General features: G+C 42.3%; 2 protein-coding genes across 3 annotated transcripts in view; both read left to right on the top strand.

Annotated features, from left to right (window-relative positions):
* Positions 1–7969, top strand: part of ppm1f (protein phosphatase, Mg2+/Mn2+ dependent, 1F) — a 35116-nt gene extending 27147 nt beyond the window's left edge. For both annotated transcript variants that reach the window (XM_083783899.1, XM_083783900.1), the window contains exon 8: positions 1455–7969. In XM_083783899.1, coding sequence (XP_083640025.1) covers positions 1455–1840 — 386 coding nt within the window. In that variant the 3' untranslated portion in view covers positions 1841–7969. The remainder of the gene's footprint in view (positions 1–1454) is intronic.
* An 8844-nt stretch (positions 7970–16813) lies between these two features.
* ube2l3b (ubiquitin-conjugating enzyme E2L 3b) lies at positions 16814–25563 on the top strand. The gene is made up of 4 exons (XM_083784174.1): positions 16814–16876; positions 19223–19318; positions 19858–20044; positions 23277–25563. The coding sequence occupies exons 1-4, from the start codon at positions 16850–16852 to the stop codon at positions 23429–23431; spliced, it is 465 nt and encodes a 154-aa protein (XP_083640300.1). The 5' UTR covers positions 16814–16849; the 3' UTR covers positions 23432–25563.
* The last annotated feature ends 1998 nt before the right edge of the window (positions 25564–27561 follow it).

Raw genomic sequence — 27561 nt, 5'->3', positions numbered from 1 at the left:
TAGCCTACAACCTTTATTCAAATAGGGTATTTTAAAATGCAACCACACTTTCGATTTTTTTTTACTGGGACTGCAGCTGCACTTGTTCAGTTGACTTCCTTGTTGTTAACACGGGGGAAAGAGGAGGCGTTGCGAGGTGCTGCGAGGCGCGAGCATGGCTCGCGGACCAAATGGGCCGTCTCGCGGACCAAAAGCATCCGCTTTTTTTTATATGACTATTCAATGTTTTATTTCAAAATCGATTCCCGTGCGTATCGATTGAACGTCGATTAATCAATTTTTTTGGTGGTCAGAGTACAGAGCCAACTCAGGTTTTTATTTGCGTTCACATTCGGCTCAAAAAATGAAAGCCTGGGTAAACGAGACACATTTCCTGGTCTAGGAGTGGGACTGAAATTTGGTGACGTTAGTGCAGTGTTGTTTTTGGCAGCAAATTTAGATTTTAGTTTTAGTCATAGTCTCTTGAATGGTTTTCCCTTATTTAGTCACATTATAGTAACCTGGAATGTTTTAGTGTTAGTCTAGTTGTAGTCGACTACCGGTGAATCTACAGGTGATTTAGTCGACTAAAATGTATTTCGGCAGGTCTTGATGCCGTCGTAATGGCTGATTTTACACATGCTGAAAATAGCAGATCTACAAGGTCACAACGCGTCGCAGCGTTGTGAGCTATTTTCAGCATGCAACTAATTGTAAAATGACTTGTCCACTAGTCCCTTCCTGACATTTTAGTCTAGTTTTTATTTGTTGACGAAATTGTCAGTATATTTAGTCCTAGTTTTAGTCATCATAGCTTAGTTTTCATTTAGTTTCCATTTAGTTTTCGTCAGTGGAAAAAGGTAGTCGACGAACATTTTTCGTCTTGGTTTTAGTCGACGAAAACAACACTGCGTCAGTGTTGCAAGCTGTTTTCTACCAGGGAGGGGAGGAGGGGGGCAGGGGAGGGAGCTCAGATTGGTGAACCAATATGATTGCTCCTGGCGCCACCCGCCCCTCTATACCAGAAATCACGGTGGCTGGGCCAGCCTAACTCAGGTCCAGCTTACTAAGTCTAGAGACTTTAACTGGTTAAATAGTGTTTTTTGGTAAAACAGTTAAACATTGGCTAAATGAGATGAGCAGTACACCTTGAGAGAATAAGATACTTCTTAAACAATAAATGCGGTCGCGATGGGTTAACGCCAAAATCAAATGGGTTCACATCTGAGCCAAGTCTCCTGAGGAGACGTGTCTCTGAAGTCTGTCCTAGACGGGATATCCGGATGTAAAATCACATCCATCCGTTTTTCATGAAATAATTAAAAAGAAAGAATGTATACAGTACCAATTGTATAACAATTTATAACCTGTCCTAAGGAAGTTTCTTTTTTTTTTTAAGGGAAAAGAAAGATGTATATATATGTTATATATATACCATTAGCTGCTAATCATTCCACCCTTTGTGTGCGATGCAGGTGACTTTGACCAGAAGCCGTATGTGTCAGGAGACGCAGACTGTTCCACCGTCCAGCTAGTTGGTGACGAGGATTACCTGCTGCTCGCCTGCGACGGTTTCTTCGACACGGTGACACTCGAAGAGGTCCCAGGGATAGTCCTGGGGGCGCTCCGGGAGCCCCAAGAAGACCCAGAGGAGGGGGGCGACGTGGTGGAGGAGAGCGCTTTGGGAGAGAGCGTCGCTCAGAAGCTGGTGGCGCATGCCAAGGCGGCCGGTTCTAACGATAACATTACGGTTCTGGTGGTGTTCCTGCGCCCGCCCGAACAGCTCCTAGTTGAAGACTCCTCTGCAGCGGCCACGGAGGCTACAGAGAACTCCAACTCCCAGGGTGCTTCTGGGCAGTAAGTGAAGACAGAAGTGGCAAAGTTGGTAGTTACAAAAACGCAGAAACAAGTTACTGTAAGTGCAAAACACACTGGCTGCGAACAGCGTGCGCCAACACGGCTGCCCCCATCTGGGTGCCCATGGGCATGGCAACTCTTGCCATGCCTCAAACCGGTGTTGTCGTGGCACAATGGATGACGATGATGGACTGAGTTGTGGCACACAATAACTCAATAACCGTCATTATAAGAACTTGCGTGGTGAGCCATAGCTATTAGCCATTGGCTATTAAATTTAAATCATTGCCTGGAATATCCTACTCAGCAACAACACATGTTGCGCATTGTGTGAGTTCTCAAGAGTGTTCTCTCTGTGGCGGACAGACAGTGTGTTCTGCACTTTAGAATTTTGCATGTCTCTGCTATCGGGAAGAAACCCCCTAACTCCAAAATGTTCATTTGTCAGGAAATGAAAACTATAACATTTTCAGGAATTTCAAGAAAACCTTTATATTTTGAAAACAAAGCAATACTGCCTCAACAAAGTTGGTGGTGTGACTTTATATATTGTCAATTACTTGCATGAGAGGTGGTGGAGTCAGTTGCTTTAGCAGACAGTTTGAGGGTCCAATGGAGTTAAGAGGTTTTGTCCAAATCGTTTTTTACTACTTTCCATTGGTTCAATATTTTTAAACACACAGACTTAAAGGGTGTTCAATAGCACTGAAAAATAAATCAATTTAGGAGGTTTCCTCCCGTCTGCAACGGCATCCTGGTTGTCTCTCTAAAAAACATTTTTTCATAACGGGTTAGTGCTCAGCCAAGGAACCCAGAATGAAACGTATCAGAAAATGTGTGCCAAACTACTGAGCATCTCTCAGCCTTTGTGTTTGCCGACCTGGTGCTATAACGTTCGTTCATCTAATTAGTGTTGTTGTTTTTGTATACCATTTTATATGTCAATGAAATCCACAGCCTTTAAACCTTCCCACCTGCTGGTGCACATTGCATTCCAAGTTGAGCGGTCGAGATTCACCCGTTAACCCATTTTGGGTGGGAACCCCTTTTGGTGTTAGCATTATGTTATGCTTTAGCTATTGAAAAATAGCAGACATTTATAGAATCTGATCTCAGGTCAAAATGGGTTAACCCCTACGTACTTAGTTGATCTGCACTCCTTAAGGGATAGTTCGCCCAAAAAAGAACTTTTCTTTCATTGAGGGGCCTTGAATTTATTCGGCTAATTTGGTTTAACTTACTTACCCGACTGCAATGGCGAAACGGAAGAGGGGTTAAGGTTCCCTTATCACTCAACATGACACTGTTAATAAATGAAAGGTTGTGGAATATTCCTAAAACAGTGCTAACAAAAAAGGCTAAAGGTTTTGAAGATGCAATAGAGCACCGAAGTCCTGACGTAACTCGCTCATCCCGACGATTCCCCTGGTTCGCGGAAGTAATTTCTCTATGGAGAATAACATGGGGTGATCTTAATATCGTCTACTATAAGCGTTGTGGTCCAAAAATAAACAAGCTGTCTCGGCGTTATTGTTAGGGAGGTGTCTCTGCATCGTTTGCAACAGTCAGTCACTCATATATTATACAGTCTGCTTCTAGCGAAAATCTAACTAATTCAGCAGCAGTAACATTAGCGTTTTCTCTCAGTCAGTTGATTCTTCATATCCATATGAGTGAAGCGGCCGGGGTGACATGTTTATTTTTCAAACACAGTTGTTATATGAAGCGATCTAAAATCCCCCCTATGGGGATTTCAATGCAACTAAACAAATACATGAACCTGGCGACTGACGCCCTCTACTGAAAGTGACGTCAAACTTCGGTGCTCTATAATTTGTACTTTTAGAACGCTAAGCCAAGGTGTTAAATGATTTTTTTATTTTATTGTGTAGCGTTAAAGTATTATGGGATGAAGGGGAGGATAAACAATTTGCAGCAAAAATGTCAGTGCTTCATATAATTGTTTTGCTTACTGTCTCGCTTACAGCAGCGATCTGCTAATTTTTTTAAAGAAATCTTGAAAATTATATTTTCAAAGCACATATCTTGTATGACATTCCCTGGGCACAAAAATATTTTCAAATGGGGCTCCGTGGCTACGGGTACATATGCATTTGAGGATTGTTAATTGACTTGAAGCTGTTTGAGAACCGCCGCTGTGTCGAAATCTAAATTCAATGTACAGTATGGGCTTGAACGGCGTAGCAAACCAGCCACTATCAAATCCACACCCACTGTTTTGAAAACCCAAAAGCGCAAAAAGTATGAACACAATTCATTATTGGACACAAATGGATTTACATCACTCCTTCTCCTAAAGCGAGAGAAACGGCTTGCTTTTGCTAATTAGGAAATGGTTCAAAATCCATTCCAATTAAATATTGTTCTTATGGAATAGGTCAGAATTCCCGTAACATAACTGTACTTACATGGAAAGAAACATAGCTAATGTGTTGTCCTTGTGTCTGTGTATCAGTATTTGTGTGCAAGTGTACATGTGCCCTATGACTCCAGTATTAAACAACATATCATTGGTGAAGATCCAGATAAAGCACCATTCACACTGAGCACGATAACTATATACTGTAAATATAACGATAATTATGTGAGCATCCACACTGTTCAATATGTTCAGTGAACAGTGCAGCACCCAACGCTCAGTGCAGTCCAGCTGCTGAGTGCTGAAAGACACATGCAACAGGATGCATGGATATTTCTGCCTTTTATTTGATATAATTGTACAGTAGACCGGCAGGATGAGGTGAGAGAGAGACATAGGGAGTGATACACAGCAAACGTCGTCGGGATCGGGACTCGAACCCGCGACACACTGCCAGGCTGGATTAGCAGCCTAGGTGCCCGGATAGGACAGCCGTCCGGGCCACGAGAAACCTTTCTGAGGGCGAGGGTGGGTGACAGATTTGCATCCCAGATGTCGGATGGATTTTGAATGGCTGTCAAAATGCTTCTGTCGTTCATAAAATTGAGCTGAAATGATCCAAACGACATCGTCCTCGACTACGGTTATCGTTATAGTTTGTCAAAACTACATATTTATAGTAATTGTGACTATCGTCTTCGTCATCACGCTTTGTGTGAATGGTCCTCAACATTGTATTTTTAGTGGCTGGTCCTTCATATTGTATATTTTTGAGGCTTTGTCCACATAACGCTTTTTTTTTTTGAGCTGCCAGTGCCTTTTCTCTCAATGGTGAAGATAATGTTTTTGTTTTTATGTTAGAGCGCTGTGGTGGGTGCTTCAAGTAGAAATAGTTAAACTTTTGGTAGATGAGCACCGCTCATCAAGGTCACTTTCCTACCGTCTCTGTCGGGTGGAAACCTCATATGTCCAAAACAAGCTCAAAATGTGTCTTTTCATGCCACATATCGAGCTTGAAGATCTGCCACTTTTGATGCTTTTGTGTTACGCTGTAGTATGATCAAGTAGAGCCTTAATTTATTAATAAAAGATACAAAAAGTTCAAATATGGAGATAAGAGGTTTCTGTCCGACAGCGACGCTATGAGTTAGAGAAACATGCCCAACACGCAGTCCGTTCATGTGTAGTGCTCGACATGATAAAACAATGATCCAAACCTAAAAACAAAAGAAAGGGGTTTTCTGTGGACACAGCCCTTATGCAATCAGAACCGATGTGTATTAGAATGAATGTTTGTTGAATTCTCATGTGCCAAATGCAAAAAGGGTTTTCTAAAAGGTCTCTAATACAAATGTTTTTTTTTAGTGGTATATTTCGGCCATTACTCTTCTGTGTGGCCATTTAAACGGTCCTGTAATTCTCTTGTTGTTTAGGTCTTGACTGGAGTGCCTTTTTTTTTCAATGAAATGCCTCTTAACTTATGTTAGTTTATAATGACATATGTTACTGTAGGTCATATCTAACTTATGTTGGTGTATTATTACATAATGTATTACTGGATAATAATAACCTGTGTCATATCCTGAATAAGTGCAAAAGCTTTTCAACGTTTTTGCCTGAAATGAGCAATGACTTTGGTTGATTTGTACTGAATCTGAATGGACTAACTAACCCCTGGGCTATTTGACTCTGGTTCCTCTCTCTGGGGCTGGAGATGAGGAAAAAACCCATTTAATAAAAAACGGACAAGGGCGCTCGGGTGGCGCAATGCCTTCCCACCATGGCAGAGTATAGGGGTTTGATGCATCAGGCCTGCTGAGCGTCTATACAAGGAACACAATTGACCTGTGTTTGGGTGAGGGAAAGCCAGCTGGGCGGGGCTTCTTAAAATAAAGTGGCTCTGGATTCATGTCTAAGATAAGCGATCAGTTATCAATGCTGCTGTCATTTACTTGTTCTCTGTGTGGTTTGTAAGTGTTTGTAGATGGTCAACTCCTATCTGTGTTAAACTTCAACTCTGAAAGTTTCATTTTCACACTTTTAAATGAGTTTAACGAACAGCATATCTACTGTAACAAGAAGACTCACCCCGGTGCGTTCCCGTTTTTCCTCCCAGAATTTTCCCCAGTGAGGGGGATAACTTTGTAATATGCTATTGGCTGTTTGTATTCTTTTTGGAAAAATATAAAAAGATACTCCTGTGGAAAGGCTATATTATATTACTTATATTGACCCTATAAACAATTTAGTATTATTTAGTATATGTAAGGTTTTGCCCCCTCAAATGGTACCTCGTCAGATAATCCCCACATATCCTACAACAACTTCTGTGAACAGACTTCACTGTAGTAGCTTTTCATAAATTATATTTGTACTTAGGCTGTCTGCTGTCATGAAAGTTTATAGTTAGAGAAATTCAAAATCCAGCCGTCTGCTGTCCAGCCTCTGCCACCCCTCACTGGGGAAAATTCTGGGAGGAAAACAGAAACGGGGTGAGTCTTCTTGTATCCATCTCTACTGGCTACGCGTCATCTTCTGACATTGCCGTTTCCCCAGTGCAGCCTCATCTTTTTTTTTAATATATATATCAAAACGTGTTCCTTCACTTAATACATCTTAATCAACATTGCTTAATCATTATGTTTTGTATATTAATGCAAAGTGCAAAACGGATCTATCTTTAAAGGGATTGAGACATTTAAAAAAAATAGTTTTTGTAATTTTTCTTATTTTCTTTTTTAGGTTTTCTGAACTCAATTGCACCCAAAGAACCTGAACTTTTAACATTCAGTAAATTGTGTATGGTCTGGGGTTTTCTGGCTCAAACAAGTGCTCTGAGTGCGATTAGCCAGCAAATCCCATATACGACAATGGGATTTGCCAGCAGATGTCACTGTTTTGCCTGTTTTCATTGCAGCTCAAAAGGCTTCACAGACACAGAGAAAATCCACTGAATGTTCAATGTTTGTTTGGGTGTAATTGAGGTCATAAAACCTAAAAGAAAAAATGAAAATTAATGTCATGAAACCCTTAATACGGTTTGAATATCAATCGTTGTGTTGGGAACCTTGTATGTCCATACAATATTTCCCTGCCCTGCCATATGACGGCATCAAGCAAAAGTCACAAATAGTCAATATACAAGCTCATGTGTCACATCGTGATTAGGGTTGTCCCGATTGGATCGGGTGATCGGAAATTGGGGCAGATCACGTCATTTTCAAATGATCGGGAGCCAAGAAACGTGATCGGGACATCCCTAATATCAATATTATATCCATATCATCATATTAGACTGGATATTGTCTGTGATTTGGGATATTGTACTATTGTGATATGGCATAAACGTGTCTTATAAAATATATATATCGGATCGGGAAAAATCGGTATCGGCAGATGCTCAAAATCAAATGATCGGAATCGGATCAGGAGCTAAAAAACGTGACGAGACATCCTTAATCGTGATGCGTTGAGAGCTTGTAATTTAAATTACGTTTTAAATGCTGTCTATGGGCTTTATGTATTTAACCAGTGAAAAGTATTAAAAGGAGCTTGTGACTTTGAATAGATTGGATCCATTGGAACACTTTATTTATTTTTTAGGCTACATTTGCTGAAAAGTAGTGATTTTGGACATACAAGGTTTCCACCTGACAGCAATGCTGTGCTCTGTTTCCTGGCAGTTTCTTCTGCCAACAGGATGGAATGATTTTGTTACATTTGGGTCATTATTAAAACTAACGTGACTTTAAAGTGTTGATGAAGTGTGTTATTGACAGTCAGTGTTATCGTATTGTTGTGACATACAGGAGGGAGAGGAAGGATGCTGATGTATAACCAGTGAGTGGTCCATGAAGTACTCTCAAGGTTTTTCTAAGTAAAATTATCAATACTAGGCCTACAATGTACAGGTATAATAAATACTATGTTACAAGTAGAAGTCCTGTATTCAAAATGATTACTTCTGTAAAATTATAAATGTATTTAGTAGAAGCCCTAGGAGGGGTCCACGTGCACCCCCCTTATTGTTTTTTCTAGTCTGGTTTTTATTCATCCTTAGGACCTCTAAAATAAAATAAAAAAATTCTTCTCACGACCATGGCCATACATGAGGCATGTGAAACGTTCCAGTTCCTCCTTACAGCTGCTTGAGAGACACCATGCCACACCAAGTTCCCTGAAATCGGAAATTGAGATTAATTCAAAGTGTCATTTTGGTCAGGACGTGAAGTGACATTCTGAAAAGAGAGCCATGTCACCTGAATGCAGCCTGGTACTTGGGGTTTTTCTGCAGCCTCTTCAGGGGTGCAACTTTCCCTTGAATGCGCTGGTGCAATCTTCACCACTGAACACATAATACCCAAGTAAGGTGTCACAGTATTCAGAGCCAAGATCGGTTGCCAGCTGACTCACGTTCAACAGTTGTCGCCCCTTGCCTGTACCGATATCAATGTACACTGTTAGTTTGATATTCCGTGCATGGTACAACAAGATAAACAAGACATCGCTGTCTGGTGTGCGGACAACTGCAGATGTGAACCCTAGCTCAGCAGCGTGGTTACAGTAGAGGACGATTCTTGTGTCCGTCTCTTCTTGGTTTGACCTCAGGCTGTGGATCTCCTCAGATGTGACCTGAGACATAAAATAGCACATAAATGTTTGTATGAAATAATAATATGTGAGTATTTTATGAATTCACATTGTTATTTACCTCGCCACCAGGTGCTGAGAGGGAGTAGGCCATGCCTTCTACACACAGTATTGCTGTCCCACAACGTGCCAGCTGCTCTGCTGATGCTGCAGAGCTCCACACTCTGTAGAGCAGCTGACAAAACTGCTTCCTGTTGTCTTCATTCGCCAGAAAGAGCTTGAAATCTGGTGCACGTACTGTCTGGGGTCCCTCGATGATGCATCTCTCTCCAAAGCCACGCCTTAGCCTCTCTTGAGCTTTGATCGAACCAGGCTCATAATTGTCTGTGGAGAAGATGAAGTTGCCCTTTCCTGCCATTCTTTCCAGCACTTGCATGCAGATCTGTTCATATGTGTGTGGCAGGTTAGTCAGGGTATGGAACAGGGCATTTCCATCTTGTATGAACATGGCACCGGGAGGATATTCTGGCATATGTGCATCACTCAGCAGGTAATGCATCATGGATGCTTTATTCGTCTTGGTGAAGAAACCATCTGGTGTGCCGAGTGAGTGAGGGACAGGAGAGAGAGGGTAGCGCATCACCTCTTCAAGGTCAATTGGTGTTTCGGTTAGTTGCGATTTGATGAAAAGGGTGAAGGCGAGTTGGCTCTGTTCTTGATACTGAATCATCTGCAAAGCATTCCATAACAATATTATAAGTCATGTATAGTATATAATTCTCAAGCTCTATAGACAACATCTATATCTGATGGACATCAGGGTTAAATTATAGGTAATAGTTTGAGTGATACAGTTTGTCAAAGAAGCTGGTTGGATCCTCACTCTGCAACCGTTCCCTGATGAACCTCTCCTTCAATTCCTTCCCCAGGGCATCTGCACGCAAGACATCGACCTCAACCTCCGGAGAGACAGGTGCACCAGACGCAATGTTGTACAGTCTGGTCTTGTCAGGGATACGCCATGGGTTTATAAAGCAGCTGGTAAATGTCGTCATTGCTCGCTGCACCGCAGCTTCACTCTTTGCGATTTCAGCTTGCTCAAGCTCTCTGTGCATTCCACCCCTGGAACTGTCTGGGTCATTGCTCATACCACACATCTCGAGAAGTTGCTCAAAGTATTTTCTCAGATACATTGTTGAAACCAGCTCATCCTTGCTAAATAAATTGTACTGTACCTGGCATAGTTCTGGCCATCATATGCAAAGAAGAGGTCCGCCATTTCACTGTTACACTTATGGAACAGTGCTACATTGTTGGTCTTTACAGCAAACAACAGCATGAAGAGCACATGGCTGTTGAATGACATCCACAACACTCCTGTCTTGCCGAGGTGACCATTCCTGACTTTGTCCTGGTAGTTAAGGTAGGCTTGGATGACAGCCTTGGTTGGTTCATCATTGAGAACAGCATCAAGTTGCTCACGGTTAATTTCCTCTATCAGGTTGAAGAGCGCCAACGTATTGATATCAACACCCTCCTCCTCAATGAAAACTTCAATCAACAAGCGCTCAGCTGCTTCTGCCATTGTTCGAAGACACCAAATAGCCAGGGCCCAGTTCTTTCCACTGAGTACACCTTTAAGTGATGAACTTGTCAAAAGTTTGGCTTCAATCAGGACTTCTGCGTACCCTGCGCCAAGCATTTTGCAACCAGTGAGCCTTCCAACATAATTAAAGCCAGTATGAAATGGACCAATTAGGACGATGTGTCGCTTGTATTCTTCTGTAAATTTCCAAATGATTGGGCATGCCTTCATAATAACACCAAGATCAAAGGTGCTTACAACATGCTCCTGTCCCACTTCATCTGTTGCCGCCTCTGTTCGATCTAGCAACTCTGCCACAGTCTCATTGGCAGTGATAGGCTGGTCAATAGGAGTGAAATAGTCAATACGAGACTTGGTCTCAGGCCTCACACCTGTAGCTGAAATGAAGCCACCTTGTCCTGACACTTTCTGCTTGCCTTGTGAACTGCTGAGGATTCGTGCAAGCACCCATGCATGGTACTCTGACATGGCCTTATCATAGACAGCTGTGTGTTCTGTAGGGTGAGTGAATGAACAATCCTTGGGAAATCTTGGACCTACCCGTTTGTGAATAAACAACTCTGGTAGTGACTCTGGTGTCAGTCGCTTCTCTATCCTTTTCTTCTTGTCAAACACTGGAATTCTTCTCACCTTGGCTTGATTTGCGAGTTCAGGCACAACTTCCTGTATCATGATGCCTGCTGCAGAGTTCACTATATGAGAGCCATGGACATTGGTCAAGTTCTTATTTAGGTTGTCCCATTCAACATGCAGGAGCTTGTTCGCCTCACCGCACACAATTTGAGGAGTAAGATATGTTGATGCCTCATCATAAGCCTCCGACATTGCTGCTTCCAAGTCACGTGCAAAGTTGTAGTTCTCGCAATGGCCAAGGCGCTGGAGAATTGTAGTCAGCTGCCTTGAGCGGTACAAATGGCGGACTGTCATGGCAAGGAGGATATGTTTAGGGAGTTTCCACTCACCATGTGTGGCTGCTCTGCACAGATCTTGTGCAATAGACATGACCACACGTGACATTTTGACATCATCTGTGCTCTCCCCACCAGACAGCAACAAGTTAAGGAACCGTATCAGCTCACCTGGTAGCTGCTCACTGGGTTTGAGCTCCTCAACTTCATCAGGTGTAGGGGGCCATGGCATCTTTTTTGCTTCATTGAAGGCTTTCCGAATAAGAGAATGCAGAGTCTGAGCGGTGTCGCTGATCTGATCTCTAGCACCAAGTTTGTATGCTGTGACAATTGCATCGGGCACAGTGATAGATTTGCTGTAGACCAGGTAAAATGACACACATCCCCTCAGCTGGACCTGTGCAAACTCGATTGCATTTTTTATGATTTGGTCATTTTCCAAGCGTTTCTTAAATTTTTCCCCTCTGTAAGCACTCTGAACATTGTCTTTCCTCAGTTCTTCCAGGTAAAGCTCACGCAGTACACTCAGTGGTACAACTTGCTGCTCGTCCACTATGTGTTTCTGCACATAACTGCAGACCACAGTGAAAGCTTTGTTGTGGGCAGCAGAATTATGTGCTTGGACACTGTTACACCTTATCTTCTTGTTTTTGACAATATTTTGGTACTCCGTATTAAACTTGTTACGGCAAGAAGTATGGTACTTTGCTTCTGCTGAGAAGAGACACCTTTTATGTATTTTCCTAAAAAGTTTGAAATTTCCCATCTCTTGTGCATGGCTTTCAATGTTTTCCCAGGATGGCAATCTGCCCTTATATTTTGGAAACGGTACAGGTAACTCATTTTTACGTCGCCAACGTCGGGGCCAAATTTTGGATCACTGGATAATGATTTCCTTTTCCGGGGTGAGTATTTTTTGGTCTTGGGGCCCTCTGTGGACGTAGAAGATGCCACCATTCTTCCTTTATTTTTTACAAAGTGTTGGTAACATAATCTGTGCCAGCCTGTGCTCTGTAGGTCAATACCTTCTAGTGAGTCGGGAATTTGGTCACATATGTCCTTCATCCTGTATGGTGAGTCAAAGGGCTGCTGGCATCTTTGGTCACGGATGATAAGCACTTGCTTGAGTTTTTCAAGAGGTTCCATCTTTGATGTGCTGAAAGGGGTGAATGTTCCTGCATCTTTTAGTTGTATATTATGTAAAATACATATTTGCGTTGGTTTCAAATCACTAACCCTTTTTCGCTTCTGGCTTGGTCCAGGCTCATCCACTGACATGGTGACAATTCAAATGTTTGTGCTAGCTAGAACTACAACTCTTCTGGGATCTGTGTAGCAATGAGCAAGACAGCAGGTGAAAGTGCCTCTCTATAATTATGGAGTTTATTGCCTTTAATTTCTCACTAGCCAATAGGGTCAACCTGACTCCACCACTATGGAGAACCAATTGACAGTACATCTGGGACTGGGTACATAAAGTGTAGATGCGTCTCAGCTGCATATCCACACACAGACACACAGAGACACACACACACACACACACACACACACACACACACACACACACACACACACACACACACACACACACACACACACACACACACACACACACACACACACACACACACACACACACACACACACACTGCACTGCTCAGCTTGACTAATACAGCATTTTTACAATGGGCAAAAATTACATATGTGTACTGCATTCACAAAGCTGCATGGTTCTTGCCCAAAACTGCATGAAATTGGCATATATTTGGCATGTCTGTATAGGGGAGGCTTGTAGCTACCCCTGCAGCCCATTTCCATTCACATATATTGAAGTGACAGGTCAAGGGGTCATTTCGGAAAATGGTTGATGGCCTTTTTTCCCCTCACGAAATGTTATTTTAACTTGAATCATTACGTATTGACCGCCCTTCCCAACATGGGAGCATGACATGGTTGGTCTCATTGGAAACCTGAGGTTGTCTAGAATAAAATGGTATGTTTACTTTTGGGCTATCTGGGCTATTGAGCGTGCCACAGTCTCTAAAAGGCGGCCTCGTAGGCGTTCCTGCCAGTAATCCCGCAGCACTTGTATGACTCATAAAACAGTGAAAACTAGAAAAAGTGCCCTTCCGGGCACAGGTCTCCACCAGGTTATCCACAGATCCGTGCAGTTAGAGGTAAAAACACTTTTCGGCCAGTTATAGCGCCACCTTGAGGCTGAGTTGAAATTGTTCATGTGGCATTTCGTCCTCGGCCTAGTGGGAATGTGGGTGCACAATTTCACGGAAATCACGCGATGTGTTCATGATTTGCAGCATTTTGTTTGAAACTGAGCACTCCTGTGAACTTTGGAAGCCAATCTTAACCAATCAGGATGGAGTCTGATAAATCTGAAAGACCCGTTTCGTTGAATGGCTCTAGAGAGACTGTGTACCAATTTGCGTGATGTTTGGACAAAATCTGTAGGTGTACTGTGCAAAAACTTGTTTTGCACAAAGCGGCCTCCTGGTGGCGCTATAACAGGCCGTTCTGGAAAGTTTGGGGCAGAGGTTCATCGTTGGCATCCAGGGAGTGTGTGTGCAAAATATGGCATCGACCGGGTTAACGGTGGCCGAGATTAGCTGTTCACGGACACACACACGGACACACACACGGACACACACACGGACGGACGGACACACGGACGGACGGAGTGCAAAACATACTCTCCCCACATGCCTTCGGCCTGGTGGAGACAAAAACACCAAAGGGACAATTTTTGTCTCCACCAGGCCGAAGGCATGTGGGGAGAGTATGTTTTGCACTCCGTCCGTCCGCGTGTCCGTCCGTGTGTCCGTCTGTCCGTGTGTCCGTCCGTCCGTGTGTCCGTGAACAGCTAATCTCGGCCACCGTTAACCCGGTCGATGCCATATTTTGCACACACACTCCCTGGATGCCAACCATGAACCTCTGCCCCAAACTTTCCAGAACGGCCTGTTATAGCGCCACCAGGAGGCCGCTTTGTGCAAAACAAGTTTTTGCACAGTACACCTACAGATTTTGTCCAAACATCACGCAAATTGGTACACAGTCTCTCTAGAGCCATTCAACGAAACGGGTCTTTCAGATTTATCAGACTCCATCCTGATTGGTTAAGATTGGCTTGCAAAGTTCACAGGAGTGCTCAGTTTCAAACAAAATGCTGCAAATCATGAACACATCGCGTGATTTCCGTGAAATTGTGCACCCACATTCCCACTAGGCCGAGGACGAAATGCCACATGAACAATTTCAACTCAGCCTCAAGGTGGCGCTATAACTGGCCGAAAAGTGTTTTTACCTCTAACTGCACGGATCTGTGGATAACCTGGTGGAGACCTGTGCCCGGAAGGGCACTTTTTCTAGTTGTTCTTGGGATCATCAAAATTATTATTTTAGAGGTCCTAAGGATGAATAAAAACCAGACTAGAAAAAACAATAAGGGGGGTGCGCGTGGACCCCTCCTAGGGCTTCTACTTTGGCATCAAAATATACTTTCTAAGTACCAAACGTAAATGTCCCATTTCACAAGTCACGCAAGATTCTGTCAATCTTTTAAGGTTATATAGGGTAGGCCTATATATTTGGGCTTTGTTTTGTAACTGGTAAAAAGCTGTCAATTAATTGTGGAGTAAAAAGTGCAATATTTAAGTCTGAGATGTAGTGGAGTGGAGTAGAACAAGTATAGGCCTAGTATTGAAAAATGGACATGGCAAGTAAAGTAAAAGTACCTCAATATTATACTCAGTAAATCTTGGCTGCCCTCTACAGCCCCAACAACTTCACTACAAGACATTTACGCTGAACGCAACCATGGGAAAAATCATATTTTGACCTGTCTCAACAAAGGAATTTTCGGACTCATTAGTTTCTACAATACAATCAGTGGCTCTGGTCTATCTCTAACCCACATCCCACATCATTTAGACCAGTGCGGTTCTCGGAAGTGGGGGTTAGTGAAATTGAACTGGTCTTCTGAACTGTTTATTTCACTGGATAGAAGGAAATGCAGTGACAGAATAATGACTATTCAGATGGTAACAGGATGTGGGCACCAAGGAACATTGTCAAATCTTCACCAAAATGTAAAAAGAAATACTACTCTTTTACATTACATTTTTCAATTCGGTATAGGCTATATATTTTATTTTATTTTTAATTGAGGTGCCCAGATGCCCATCTATAGCTATTCTGTTTATTTTATTTTATACAATTTATAGTCTGGTGTTTCCAAAACAGTGGGTAACTTTTCCCCCTTTTTCTAGGCTACTTAAAAACATTGTAGCCTATTTGTTCAGAGAGAGAGAGAGAGAGAGAGAGAGAGAGAGAGAGAGAGAGAGAGAGAGAGAGAGAGAGAGAGAGAGAGAGAGAGAGAGAGAGAGAGAGACTAGGTCTATCTGAAATAAATAAAAAAGTTTAATGAAAAATGTTATAGTGAAAATAGCATACCGTAGTTATGGAAAATAGCAGGATATTTTATTATATTGTAACATTTAACCTCAGACACGGTTGCTTACTATTTAAGATATTGAAGCGGTAAACTGGATCTAATTATTTCCTCCTCTCCAGTATTTCACTATCATGCATGTGAGTTATGATTTACAATAATTATGGGCATCAGTTTCACTTTTTCTGAACGTGTATTACACCAAACGTATTGTCCTATCGAATATTGTGACGCAGGGGTCACTGTTTTCGGCTAACCTTTTTGTATTTCACTTAAAATGAAAGCCTGGGTACCAGTGGGTACCGAGCTTAGAGTATGGTACCGAGGCTAACTTACAAATTAAACCTAGACAGTGGCTCTCAAATGTGGTCCGGAGATCCCCAGAGAGGGGGGTTCCAGAGGGTCTCCAGGAAAAGAGTTAGGAACCATATATCGACCCTACAGGTCTGTAAATCTGACAGCACTATAGGCTACTTTTTTTGTCTTAACCAACCAAACTGGTCAGGCTACCACTTGGCCTCACTCCCCGAACCCACCTAACCCCTGCCCACTTTGACAGGCTGGAATAGCTTAGGGTTGACGACAGAGTACAGTAATGTTACCGTAGAAATATTACTAAAAACAGAAAAGGAAAAAGAAATAGAACAAAAGGTAAACAAAATGTTGGTTTACATTCGTTTTTCAGACATAATAATTAATATATAAGGTGTACTTAATATGTTATATCTTATGTTTATAAATGAATAGTATAAGTACTATACATGTGTATTGTATACATATTATTTTTACATATATATTCACCCTTTTTATTGAATTGTGCTTTCATGTTAAATGTACCCATTCTGCAAATTGTTATTAAATACTTCAATCAATCAATCAAAACCATGTGTAGTGTCAGGGAGGGACCAGTGTTCAAACGTTTTAGTTTTTGTGCAAACAGCTACCTCTGTCGGTTTCAGAATCACACGGGGCCACCGATCTCGGCGTGACAGCCAGAAAGCAGCAGAGAAGGGGGCATCTAACCGCCGCGCTGTGAATGCTGGGAAGGACACAGTAGTTTCAAGATGGCGGCGAGCAGAAGGCTGCACAAGGTAAATCTCCTGATATTCTTTTTTCACCTCACCGCGTCCCCTTGAACGTTGAATGACGGACGGGACGTCCCGTAGAGGGCGCGGTGGTCGCGGCGTCTCATAAAATAGTCATTTGGGACGATAACGAGACCTCAATGCGGGACAGTATCCCCGTGTGTGTGTATGTGTTGGGCTTCAATGCTAAACAACCCGCTAAAAGAGAGAAGTCACTGTGTTAGCCGCGATGCTAACTGTGTGAAATGTTCCCTGGCAAGCCGAACCAGCCGGCAAAATGTTAGGCCGGAGAGAGAGAGGGGGGAAGCCCGGGACTTTGGTGGAGAATGAGCCGACCGGGGAGGGAGGTTTTAGCGAGAACCTGCCGTCGTCGTCAAAAGCCAAGCTCACAAACATAGCATGTTAGGCTAACGTTATAACACCGCGAACAACTTGACACCGTAGCCGCTCTCGGACGCTCTTCTCCCCCCGTCGTCTTCCGTGACGCCACCAGTGTAGCATCCTAGCTAGCATGCTAATCGCCCTCCTGCCAGTCTCCAGCTAGCATGCTAGCACGCTAACCCGCTGCCGACCGTGTGTTTGTTAGCTTTAAGCTTAAAACAGCCGCTAGCTTTTAGCCAAGTTAGCTAGGCTAGGTGGTGCTTGGGTCGGACTTGGACTTCGTCATTCTGGGGATGGAATTATCGTGCGAATTAAGCCAGACAGACAGTTTGTATTTAGTTTGTTCATTCATTCATGTTTGTAATGTGGTTTAAAAAGGTAAACCCCTTGTGTTTCTCTGGTTACACTTCAGCTTGATCGCAAGTCTCAGCCCGTCCACACGCAACTTGGGGACAGATTAGCCGTTAGCAACCGGCAAACGCAGTATAAATCACAATTGTTAATTTAACTCCCGTTTGTACTAATTAGAACCAAGTGGATATATTGACACTTAAGGATTTGATCAGATCACTTAAGTCGAGTCGAGTTTTTTTTAACGTATTATATCGTCAGCTGATCATCAGCATCATGACGTTATGCAAAAGAGAAAGTAAAGCCTAATTTATAATCCATTGTACAACCTGTCTCCCTCGCCATGAAGACGATTTTAAGATTGCAGCTTGTGTAGATCTCGCTACTGACATAGCTTGTATATCTGTTATTTTTGGCGAGCGACACCCTTGTGCGATAGTGTATGAACTATGAATGTTAAGTTTACGTTCGGACTAGCAACTAGTAGACCGTACACTACAGGTTCAATGTCCGACATGTACGTGATCAGGCATTACACCTATAGCTGCCTGTGTGGAGCAGGTACAGGTTGCAAACTACCTGTAATTCATTATTGACAACCGGACAGACGACCCCTATTTTCAAGAAAAATACAAAATCTCTCTGTACTGTTCTTTTTTTTTGGTACATTATATTAATGGCTTAAAGCCCAGCATCCATCCTGGGGGAGCGGGGTGCATTAGCCAAACATAGCAAGTCTACAAGATCGCAACTTGTCCTGTTGCGACACCTGAACTTGTATATTTTTATGGCATTAGTGTGGTCAGGGGGAAAAAACAGTTCAAAGACGACTCCAATGGTCCAGTTGACATTGACAAAGTCTAGGTCGTTTAAGTGGTTACTAGCCTAGGCTGTATTATAGTATATATGAGCTGTTTGAACTTGTAAGTCTAAGAGGTGTGTCCTTTTATTTATTACCCCCAAAAGGTACAAAGTGTGTCCCTTATCAGTTCAATAAAGGTTGAATGTGTTTTTAGTTTCCAAATAAGGGACTATTCCATATTTCAAGTGACAATTGGCAACCCTAGGATCAGGCTCGATATGATTTTAAAAATTGTCAGATTTCCGAAAATACCTGATTTCAGATCCACAATGCTTTGTATCGCAGGGAGTAGATTGGCTAATAGGTATTATGGTCACTATTTTGAAGAATTCTTCTTGTAACTGTCAGGGGGGCTTGTTTTGATCAACAGTAAAGGATTAAGGAATGTCTATTGTAGCGTAATTGTCGTGGTCGCTTATTTAAAACAAAAGCCACCATATTAGCAAAATACCTGCTCTGAAAACACCCCCACCACCCCGTAAAGGTGTGACAAAACCCCAGTCATGAGGGAGTGATGCTCAGGGGTGCTATTTTGTGTTCCTATTTTTTTCAGGGGTGCTCCAGCTACCAGGCACCCCCGTAGTTGTCGCCGCTGTCGTCACAGTAGCAATATCGAGGTGTTTGGTCAAAATTATAATGGTATTTTATTTTGTCTTATCGCCCAGCCCTACTGACGAGGATACATGGACGAAGGCGTGCCTCCTCTCATAACTATCATTTAATTTGACATTGTTCACCTTTTCATCTCGCTCTCTTAGGAACTCGAAGAACTTCGCAAGTCCGGAATGAGAAACTTCAGGAACATTCAAGTCGATGAATCAAACATATTGACATGGCAAGGGCTCATTGTTCCTGTAAGTCACTTGACTCACTTTTTAATTGTCTTGGTAGATGAAGTTACCTACTACTACTTACAAGGATAGGTGTGTGAGAGAACAGCCAACGTAGATAAGAAATAAGTTGTCCCACACACTGTCTTCTGTATTTATTCATTGATGTGTTTCAGTCAACTGACCTTCATTAATTTAGGTAGCTGAGTTTTTTGTAAGTGTGCAGCACAACTCCTTTAAAAAATACCCTGTTTACCGTGCTTACTGTAAATTGTAAACTGTAAACTGTAGCTGTAAATCGTTCTGGATTAAGAGCATCTGCTAATATTCCTAAATTGAATCGGCTCTGTTCATAACTGTAGTCCCAGGTTTCCAGAAGGTGGCATACCCATATAGCTTTGTTTGATCTAAATAGGAAGTAGCAGATCTAAATAGGAAACACACATGGCAGTGGCACCTTTTATGTCACATGGAGCCTATTGTCTGAAATCTGTTCACGGATTCATCGCTGTGTCTCGTGACACGTCTGTCATAGTCTGACCATGTGTGCACCTCTTCTCCAGGATAACCCTCCTTATGACAAAGGGGCCTTCAGGATTGAAATCATTTTCCCCGCCGAGTACCCCTTCAAGCCTCCTAAGATCACGTTCAAGACAAAGATCTACCACCCCAACATCGACGAGAAAGGACAGGTTTGTCTGCCTGTGATCAGCGCGGAGAACTGGAAGCCAGCCACCAGAACTGACCAAGGTGAGTGTTAACCACTGGAGGAGCACTTTGGATATTATGGCCAGACTGCTCGCCTCGCTCTGAGCATTTATGGATGGCTGCAACGTTCGAAGTTCCAACCTATCAACCGATGCTGTGCTCAAAGGTGTCATCTGTATTATTGGCACTAATATGCATTTACCATGGAAATGCATGACAAAGGCGCTGACAGTTAAAAAAAATACTTGCAATGGACATTGCACCTAAAAGTATAGGAAACTAGATGGGTCCCTGGACCAACTTGAGAATCACTGTTCTAGATGAAAGGGATTAATTTAAAACTAAAGTTAAAAAAAGTTAAGTAAATTAGTGGTGTAAATTATGTATTTATTATTCCCATAGTAGTAATTGCTATATAGAGCATTATGTAACCAGGGGTCTCCCTTTCTCTCCAGTTACTTAGTGAACAGAAAATACATTTTCAGGCCGGAATACAAAGTTAATCCAATCAGGAGAGGGAATTCATGCCGGATACACATAAATTGAAAGTGAATAAACAAAATGTAAGCTTAATTTGGAATTGGAACACTTTTTTAATGCAGATATATTTCTCTCCTGGTTAGAGATGTCACGGTGTCCGGTGATACCGGTGTTACCGGTGGGCGGGCACGCCACCGAGTACATTACTTGCACACCGATAGCACCGTTGTTTTTTTGTTTTTTAAATACTAGACTATTTATTTTCTCGTGTACCCTATAAAACCCACTTCAGTTCATTTTCGTGTGGCACCCGTGTGCTTATAAGCAGGTTATCAATACTTTAGTCGGATAACAGGTTGTATTATTATTATTATTATTATTATTATGAAGAGAACAGAAGTTATCTGCAGCAGGCAGAGCGGAGCTGTCTGAACACACCAGCATGGTGTCAGATTTCACTTTCGCTTTGGTGACAGGTCTGAGCTGCATTCAGACTAGTGCATTGGACTTACGGTACGGTGAGCTTATACTTCCACAATGTTTTAGTGCTTTATTTACTCACAATAACCTGTAGCAACGGTGCACTCTCAATTCATCCTGTAATGATTTCCTGTTAGCGTCTTGATCAACGCTGATGAAGGCTATGTGAGCTGCCTAAAACACGTGCGTTGTTGGTCTCTGTGATATGACTCGTATCATATGAGGAAAATAAAATGATGAAAAGAGTTCTGCTGGATTGCTTATCTTCTAGTTGCATTTTTTGACCGTGCCTGCCTATACTGCCTAAAGCCTTGACGTAAATAATTACTTTGGAAGTGCAAGACCTGTTGTAGTTTCTGTTTCTAAGCTTTCTGGATCAATGCGAGGCAGGTCTATTAGGACACCTAGTGCTGTTGGTTTCGGTGTTACCGGTTTAACCGGTGTTGAGAAGCACGGTGAAAACGGTGGGGAAATTCTAACACCGCAACATCTCTACTCCTGGTGGGATGAAATTGGTAACAAACCTGATCATGTATTGTCTCTTCTGTTTACTAAAGAGCTGGAGAGCCTGTTTGATACCATCTTTTGTTTTAACCGAAGAATATCACTGCTACCACCTTTTTAATTTAACAACCCTGAATGACCCATGACCCTGAATGTGCTGTTTGTTCCCAATACAACAGTTCATATTCAACCTGCAAAACGTAAATGGTACAAGTTCATCGGCGTAAAATAAACTGCCAGATAGTTCATGGATAGATGGTTCACAGCAGGAAGTCAGTGCAGTGGCCATGCTGTTGTAGTGGGTGGTCATCGTGGCCTGAATGCATAGCATCCAGAGAATGTGAGTCATTGAGTACATCTTATGAGCTTCACTGATGCCTTGCTTATAGTTCTGGTCATTTAGGGCCCGGCAATGTGGGAACAAATACAGTGATATTGTGATGAGAATATTTCATTGTCTTTTTTTTTTTTTTTTTTAGTTTGTCAAAGATTAACCCATTAGATCCAGCCCATTGACCCCGCCCACTCCACTGACTGAACACTTTGAGTTTCAGTCTGATAATAATGCTATTATAAACCAGTACCGGTAGTTCTTTCAAGATTTAAAAAGAGCAGGAGGTGTACAAGCTTGCAAGCGCCACACAAAGAGCTTGTAGATCTGCTATTGTTGTATAGCTAACGCAAAAATCTAAAATGACACAGATGTTTTCCCCAGTTTTTATGGGTTAATCCAAAATGGCCAATCTGCAAGCTCAGTAACTTCCTGGAAGACTGCTTAATTTGAGAAAATGTCGAGACTGGAAGCTGTGAAGGGTGAACGATGTAACACCAGCCTCCAGTTGGAATCGAACCAGGGATGTTGGGATTTGCAGTTATATGGTCATCCGACCTTGTACTTCATGGGTTATTTCAGTTGAAAAGACATGGTGGGCGGGGCGTCATGTTAACGTCTAGTAGGGCTTTTTAGGGTTGTTTTTTCCCCTCAATTTAAATTTAAAAAAAAAGTTAAAATGCAATAATTAAAAAAAAAACACGAATAGAGTGACGTATGTTAGCCGTCACCAGAACCAAGGTGTGTATTTTCAAGGAGTCTTAACATGGTTAAAATGGATTGAAATTCCAATTGGTTTATTGATCTGCTTTTTTCAGTGCGTGACTATATCAGCAATAAAGGGCCAAATTGTTTGAAACGTATTCCTGTAGTAAATTATAATTCAGCATAATTTGCACACACACACCAAAAGCTGGACATCGGAGGGCTAGCACCCCTCAAAATAATGGAAGCAAATTAGGCCTTATCGGTAGGAAGGTTTGGGACATTTCAAACCAGATTTAAAACTTTTAAATCGCAAAAGAAGGCTTCTAATTTCAGAGTGCTAACTTTCCAAGAAAAGAGAGGATTCAGTTATTATTCGCTTAGAATAACCATCAATGTTTTGAGGAGCCCCTCAAAAACAAGATGCCGCATCTCAAGGCGTTCTAGTGAAATGTGACGTCTAAATTAATACAAATAAATAGGCAGGTGGAACCTGCATTTCCAAGGGGCCGATTAAAAATAATACCTCTGGTGATCTGCCCCGTATTTGCATACTGGTCCCTGATTGGTCCCGCACTACTTCGGAGGGTGTGGAATCCAATCGAAACTGAGCTAAACTCAGTTTAATTACTCAAACTAGAGACCAAATCTGCAGAGGACAGTTTTGGGAGAAGTGCTCCTTCTAATAAATCTACAAAGGTTTGTTTCAGACAGACTTATAAGTGTTTCTCTCTCTCTCTCTCACACCCTCTCCCATTTTAATTTCTCTCGCAGTAATTCAGTCCCTCATCGCCCTGGTGAACGACCCACAGCCAGAGCATCCTCTGAGGGCGGACCTAGCAGAAGAATACTCAAAGGACCGTAAAAAATTCTTTAAGAATGCAGAGGAGTTTACAAAGAAACACGGTGAAAAGCGGCCAATGGACTGATCATCACGCCCCTCCTCCCCTCCCATGAGCGTGTGCTCCCCTATCTCGCTCGCTCGCTCTCTTACCACCCCCCCCCCCCCCCCCCAGCTCCCTTCATCTCACCCGCCCAACCAAATATCTTCTTCCTGCCTTCTCGCTGCATATATCCCTTCCCTCTCTCCACTCTCCCACACACGCAACACACACACACACACACACACAACACACTCTCTCCCTCCCTCTCTTCCCCTCCCTCTACACCAGTGGTTCTCATTCAACCCCTCAGGGTTCCTGGAGCCCGGGTTCCAAACGGACCCTTTTACCGCGCTGTAACTCTGCGAGGTGTCCAAACGGAACAACCAAGTTTCGGTTACGTTTGCATCACTCTCTGAGTTATGGGGGTCCTTGAAATGAGACAGTTTGAGAACCAATGCTTTCCACACGCCCTTCCTTTCCTCCCTACCTGTTCTGACACACAAACACACACACAGACATCATCCTAGCAGGCCAGGAGCAGCTCTCCTGCTCAGGGGCCTACAGCCTCCCTCCCCACCCAAGGACTCGCTGTGGATCCGACGTGGTTTCCTCCTCCATACTCTTCCTCCTCCTCCTTCTCCTCCTGCTCACGTAGCTCTACTAACTTTCTACATTTTTTTTTTATTGTTAAAAAAAGCTGACAAAATTTGCCAGAAAAGGAAAGTGTCTAGAAAACATTTTCTGAGGAACCCCCCCCCCCCCCCCCCCAAAAAAAAAACAAAACAACACAAATTTGAAGGTTGAAGGATTTCTGTTTTAGCGTTGTTCCTCTTTTTCCGCAAGCAGTTTCATGCAAGATTTAGCAGGCCCCCACCCCCCCAGCGCCGACCTGAGTTTATCCTGACTTTTGTTTCTTGTTTGAGGAAATGTTTTTGGTTTGATTTATCCTTAAATCTTTTTCTATTTGCAAACCATCAGTGGTGTATCTTTTAAGAAATGCAAAACAATCTATATAAATGTCTTGGTTTAGGGAAAAAAATAAAAATAGATGAGGAGACAAAGCAAGGTGTGCAGTACTACTCCCCCCACCCCCACACACACTTTCACTGATCTATTCCTGAAGACAGCTTCTGAACATGCACTGTATTCCGTGGAGTAGGCCAGCTCTCAGTCCCCCCCCCACCCCCCACACACACAGTAGAATCATATCATAACACCTGTTATTCAATACATTGTTTAAAAAAGAGAGGAAAAAAGTAAAAAAAATATATAGAAAAAAAGAAGGTTGGAGTCGTGTGATGATTCATTCATTTTAAAATTGGTTTGACTTTATACTCAGAACATGCCGTGTTATCCTGGAGAGCATAATGGTTTTTATTAATGCTTTTTTTGTGTTGTGCCAAATTAAATGGCACGAAAAACCCTTCTCTCTAAGCCGGGATGGTGTCCCATGACTTGTTTTGTAATGTAGATCTAAAAGTTAAAGATCTGAGTCCATAGTTAAGAAGGCACTTAATTTTGCAGGAGGAACTAGGGGCCATTTTGTTTTCCGTTTCTCCTGACACATTTTTTCCCCCACTCATTAAATTATTCCGATTGGCACTTGGTCAACTTGGTACCAACCCTAAACAATGCAGGGATTCCCTTAAATGTTGAGTTAATACTTTGTCCTACAACGGTGTTATGAGGTGGAAATGGCTGCCTGTCGGTGATTTCCCACCTCATGACACCGCCGTACGACGCAGAACACGTTGGCATTAAACCCACAGCGCATGCATAACAAATGTATATAACAGGAGCTCCCCTTTTACCCATCAGCGCAGCATCAGTTGCAGATATATCCTTTTGTTTTTGGGCGGCGCTTCAGCACAGCACCAGTTGCAGATAATACTTAAAATCGCCCTGCTGCAAAAGGGAGCCTAAATTGTTCACATGGGGAGGAAGTTGGAGAAGGAACCCAGTACCGGCGGCGGAGAGAATTAGACCCCTTCCCAGGGGGAGGCGGGGCGGGTCCTCAAACCAAGCACCTTGTACGCAGCCGGGAGAGAGCTGGCTGTCCCAGGGGCGTGCCGGACAGGGACTGGACCGGCCCCAAAACCCAAGTGTAACAGCTGTATGATCTGGTCCCAATTATTTGTTTCATAATAAAGATGGCTAACCATTTTGGCCTCACTGTCTGCCTGGTGCTGCTGTGCACGTTTGTGTGTGTGAGTATTGTTGCTGCTGACCAGAAAACGTACCTCCAAGTTTCAACTTGTTAATATATTTTGGTGAATGAATGCCTTCGTTTTACAACTGTCAAAAAAATATTTTGGACATTCAAGGTTTCCACCCGACACTTACTGCAATATTACTTTCCCCAGTAAGTTACTGGCAGTAACTAGTAACATATTACAATTGCCAAACGGTAGTATTTGTTATCCAAGTAACAATGAGTTGCAATGACTGATTTGTTATGTACCGAGATAGGACTACTGTCCACGGAGGGGTGTCCTGGGCGCAGCCATTACTGAGTTGTATTGTGTACCTTAGTGCAGCTTTACGCCTCAGCAATGATCAGCTACACTTGGCCTTCAGGGTGCTGCTCCATGGATATCTATATTAAAGGGATATTTCACTTAAAAAACAAACTTTTGGTCATTTCATCGTCTACTCTGGCTATTAAAAATAAATGAAAAACCACGGCCCCCTCACATATTAAAGGGACAATATCAGTCACCATATCATTCATGGTTGAAGTGAAGTTACAATGGGTTTGTATTGGAAGGGGGAGGGGCAGCTAAAATTAATATCAAATTGAGCAACTTAAAAACGGGGGTGTTCATCGCCTGTGAAAGTTGGGGTAGAATAATAATGGTAGGCCTACTATGTAATTATAATGTCTTGTACGTAATTCAAATAGTTACTCTTACCATGTATTAAGTAATTTATTACTTATAAATGAGTAATACGTTGCTAGCAATGGTGGAAGAACTTTTTTTTTTTAAGTAATCAAGCTTAACGAGTAAAATTCCAAAAGTATTGTCATCAAAATATATACTTAAAATGCCAAAAGTAAGGGTACTCATTTAGCAGAATGTGCAATTTAACACATTTTCAAAATGTATTAAAGTATTGAATATAGCAGATCTATCAACGGTACTGTAGTCACTTTGTAAGACTTGCCACTAGAGGGAGATATTTCTATAAGAAATATAATCAACATTAAAACCTAGCGTGCAACAGCTAATCAACATTCAAACCTAGCATGCAACAACTAACTAATAGGGGTCTTTCTTAATATCACAAATTAAACTAATGCTAACTAAACCGTGTTCAGCTTTTGCAATCATAGACACAATAGGCTACTGATGCTTGTAGATCTGCTATGTGACACACCATATGGCAAAGCTTCAGTGTACGAGTGTTCAGAAATGTGATAATCTCATTTCAAACCACTAGGAATGTGAATGCAATAGCACAAACCTCCAAACTTTGGCGTGCTACTAGTCCTACATACTTAAACCTTCCAAACCCCATTCTAGCCTACTTAGGTTCATCTTACGGTGGACATGTTTGCCTGAAAATGAATCTTTGAAAGGTGTCATGGTTTTAGAAATATAGTGCTTTCAAATTTGAGACTTTTATAATGGGGCTCAATGGCAGATTTTGGCATGTCAAAAAATCACTTTCACCTAGAAACCCCATTCACACGTTTTATTATTCAGCTTACTGTGGAGACACATGCTGGAACTTTTTACTTTGAAATGTTTTGTATAGTTTCTGAGTTATTTAACTTAAACGCCCAATGCATTCTCTATGGCAATAGCACAAACTTTGGCATGCTACTAGTCCTACATACTTAAACCTACCAACCCCATTCTAGCCTACTTAGGTTCATCTTACGGTGGACATGTTTGCCTGAAAAGGAATCTTTGAAAGGTCTCATAGTTTTAGAAATATAGTGCTTCACTGCTTTAAAATTTGAGACTTATATAATGGGGCTCAATGGCAGATTTTGGCAGTCAAAAAATCACTTTCACCTAGAAACTCCATTCACACTTTTTATTATTCAGCTTACTGTGGAGACACATGCTGGAACTTTTTACTTTGAAATGTTTTGTAGTTTCTGAGTTATTTAACTTAAACGCCCAATGCATTCTCTATTATGTGATTCAAATCTGATTCATATAAAT

This window comes from Protomyctophum parallelum, assembly GCF_964188405.1.
Source record: "Protomyctophum parallelum genome assembly, chromosome: 15".
NCBI classification, from domain to species: Eukaryota; Metazoa; Chordata; class Actinopteri; order Myctophiformes; family Myctophidae; genus Protomyctophum; species Protomyctophum parallelum.
The sequence above is the reverse complement of the archived record's forward strand: the minus strand, read 5'-3'. Positions and strand labels throughout refer to the sequence as shown.

Bases quoted from the DNA above. Each gene is read 5' to 3' on its own strand.
- ube2l3b (XM_083784174.1), top strand. From the start codon at position 16,850: ATGGCGGCGAGCAGAAGGCTGCACAAG. The intron at 19,319-19,857 runs GTAAGTCACTTG...CCTCTTCTCCAG, and splicing joins GGCAAGGGCTCATTGTTCCT to GATAACCCTCCTTATGACAA. The intron at 20,045-23,276 runs GTGAGTGTTAAC...TTTCTCTCGCAG, and splicing joins AGCCACCAGAACTGACCAAG to TAATTCAGTCCCTCATCGCC.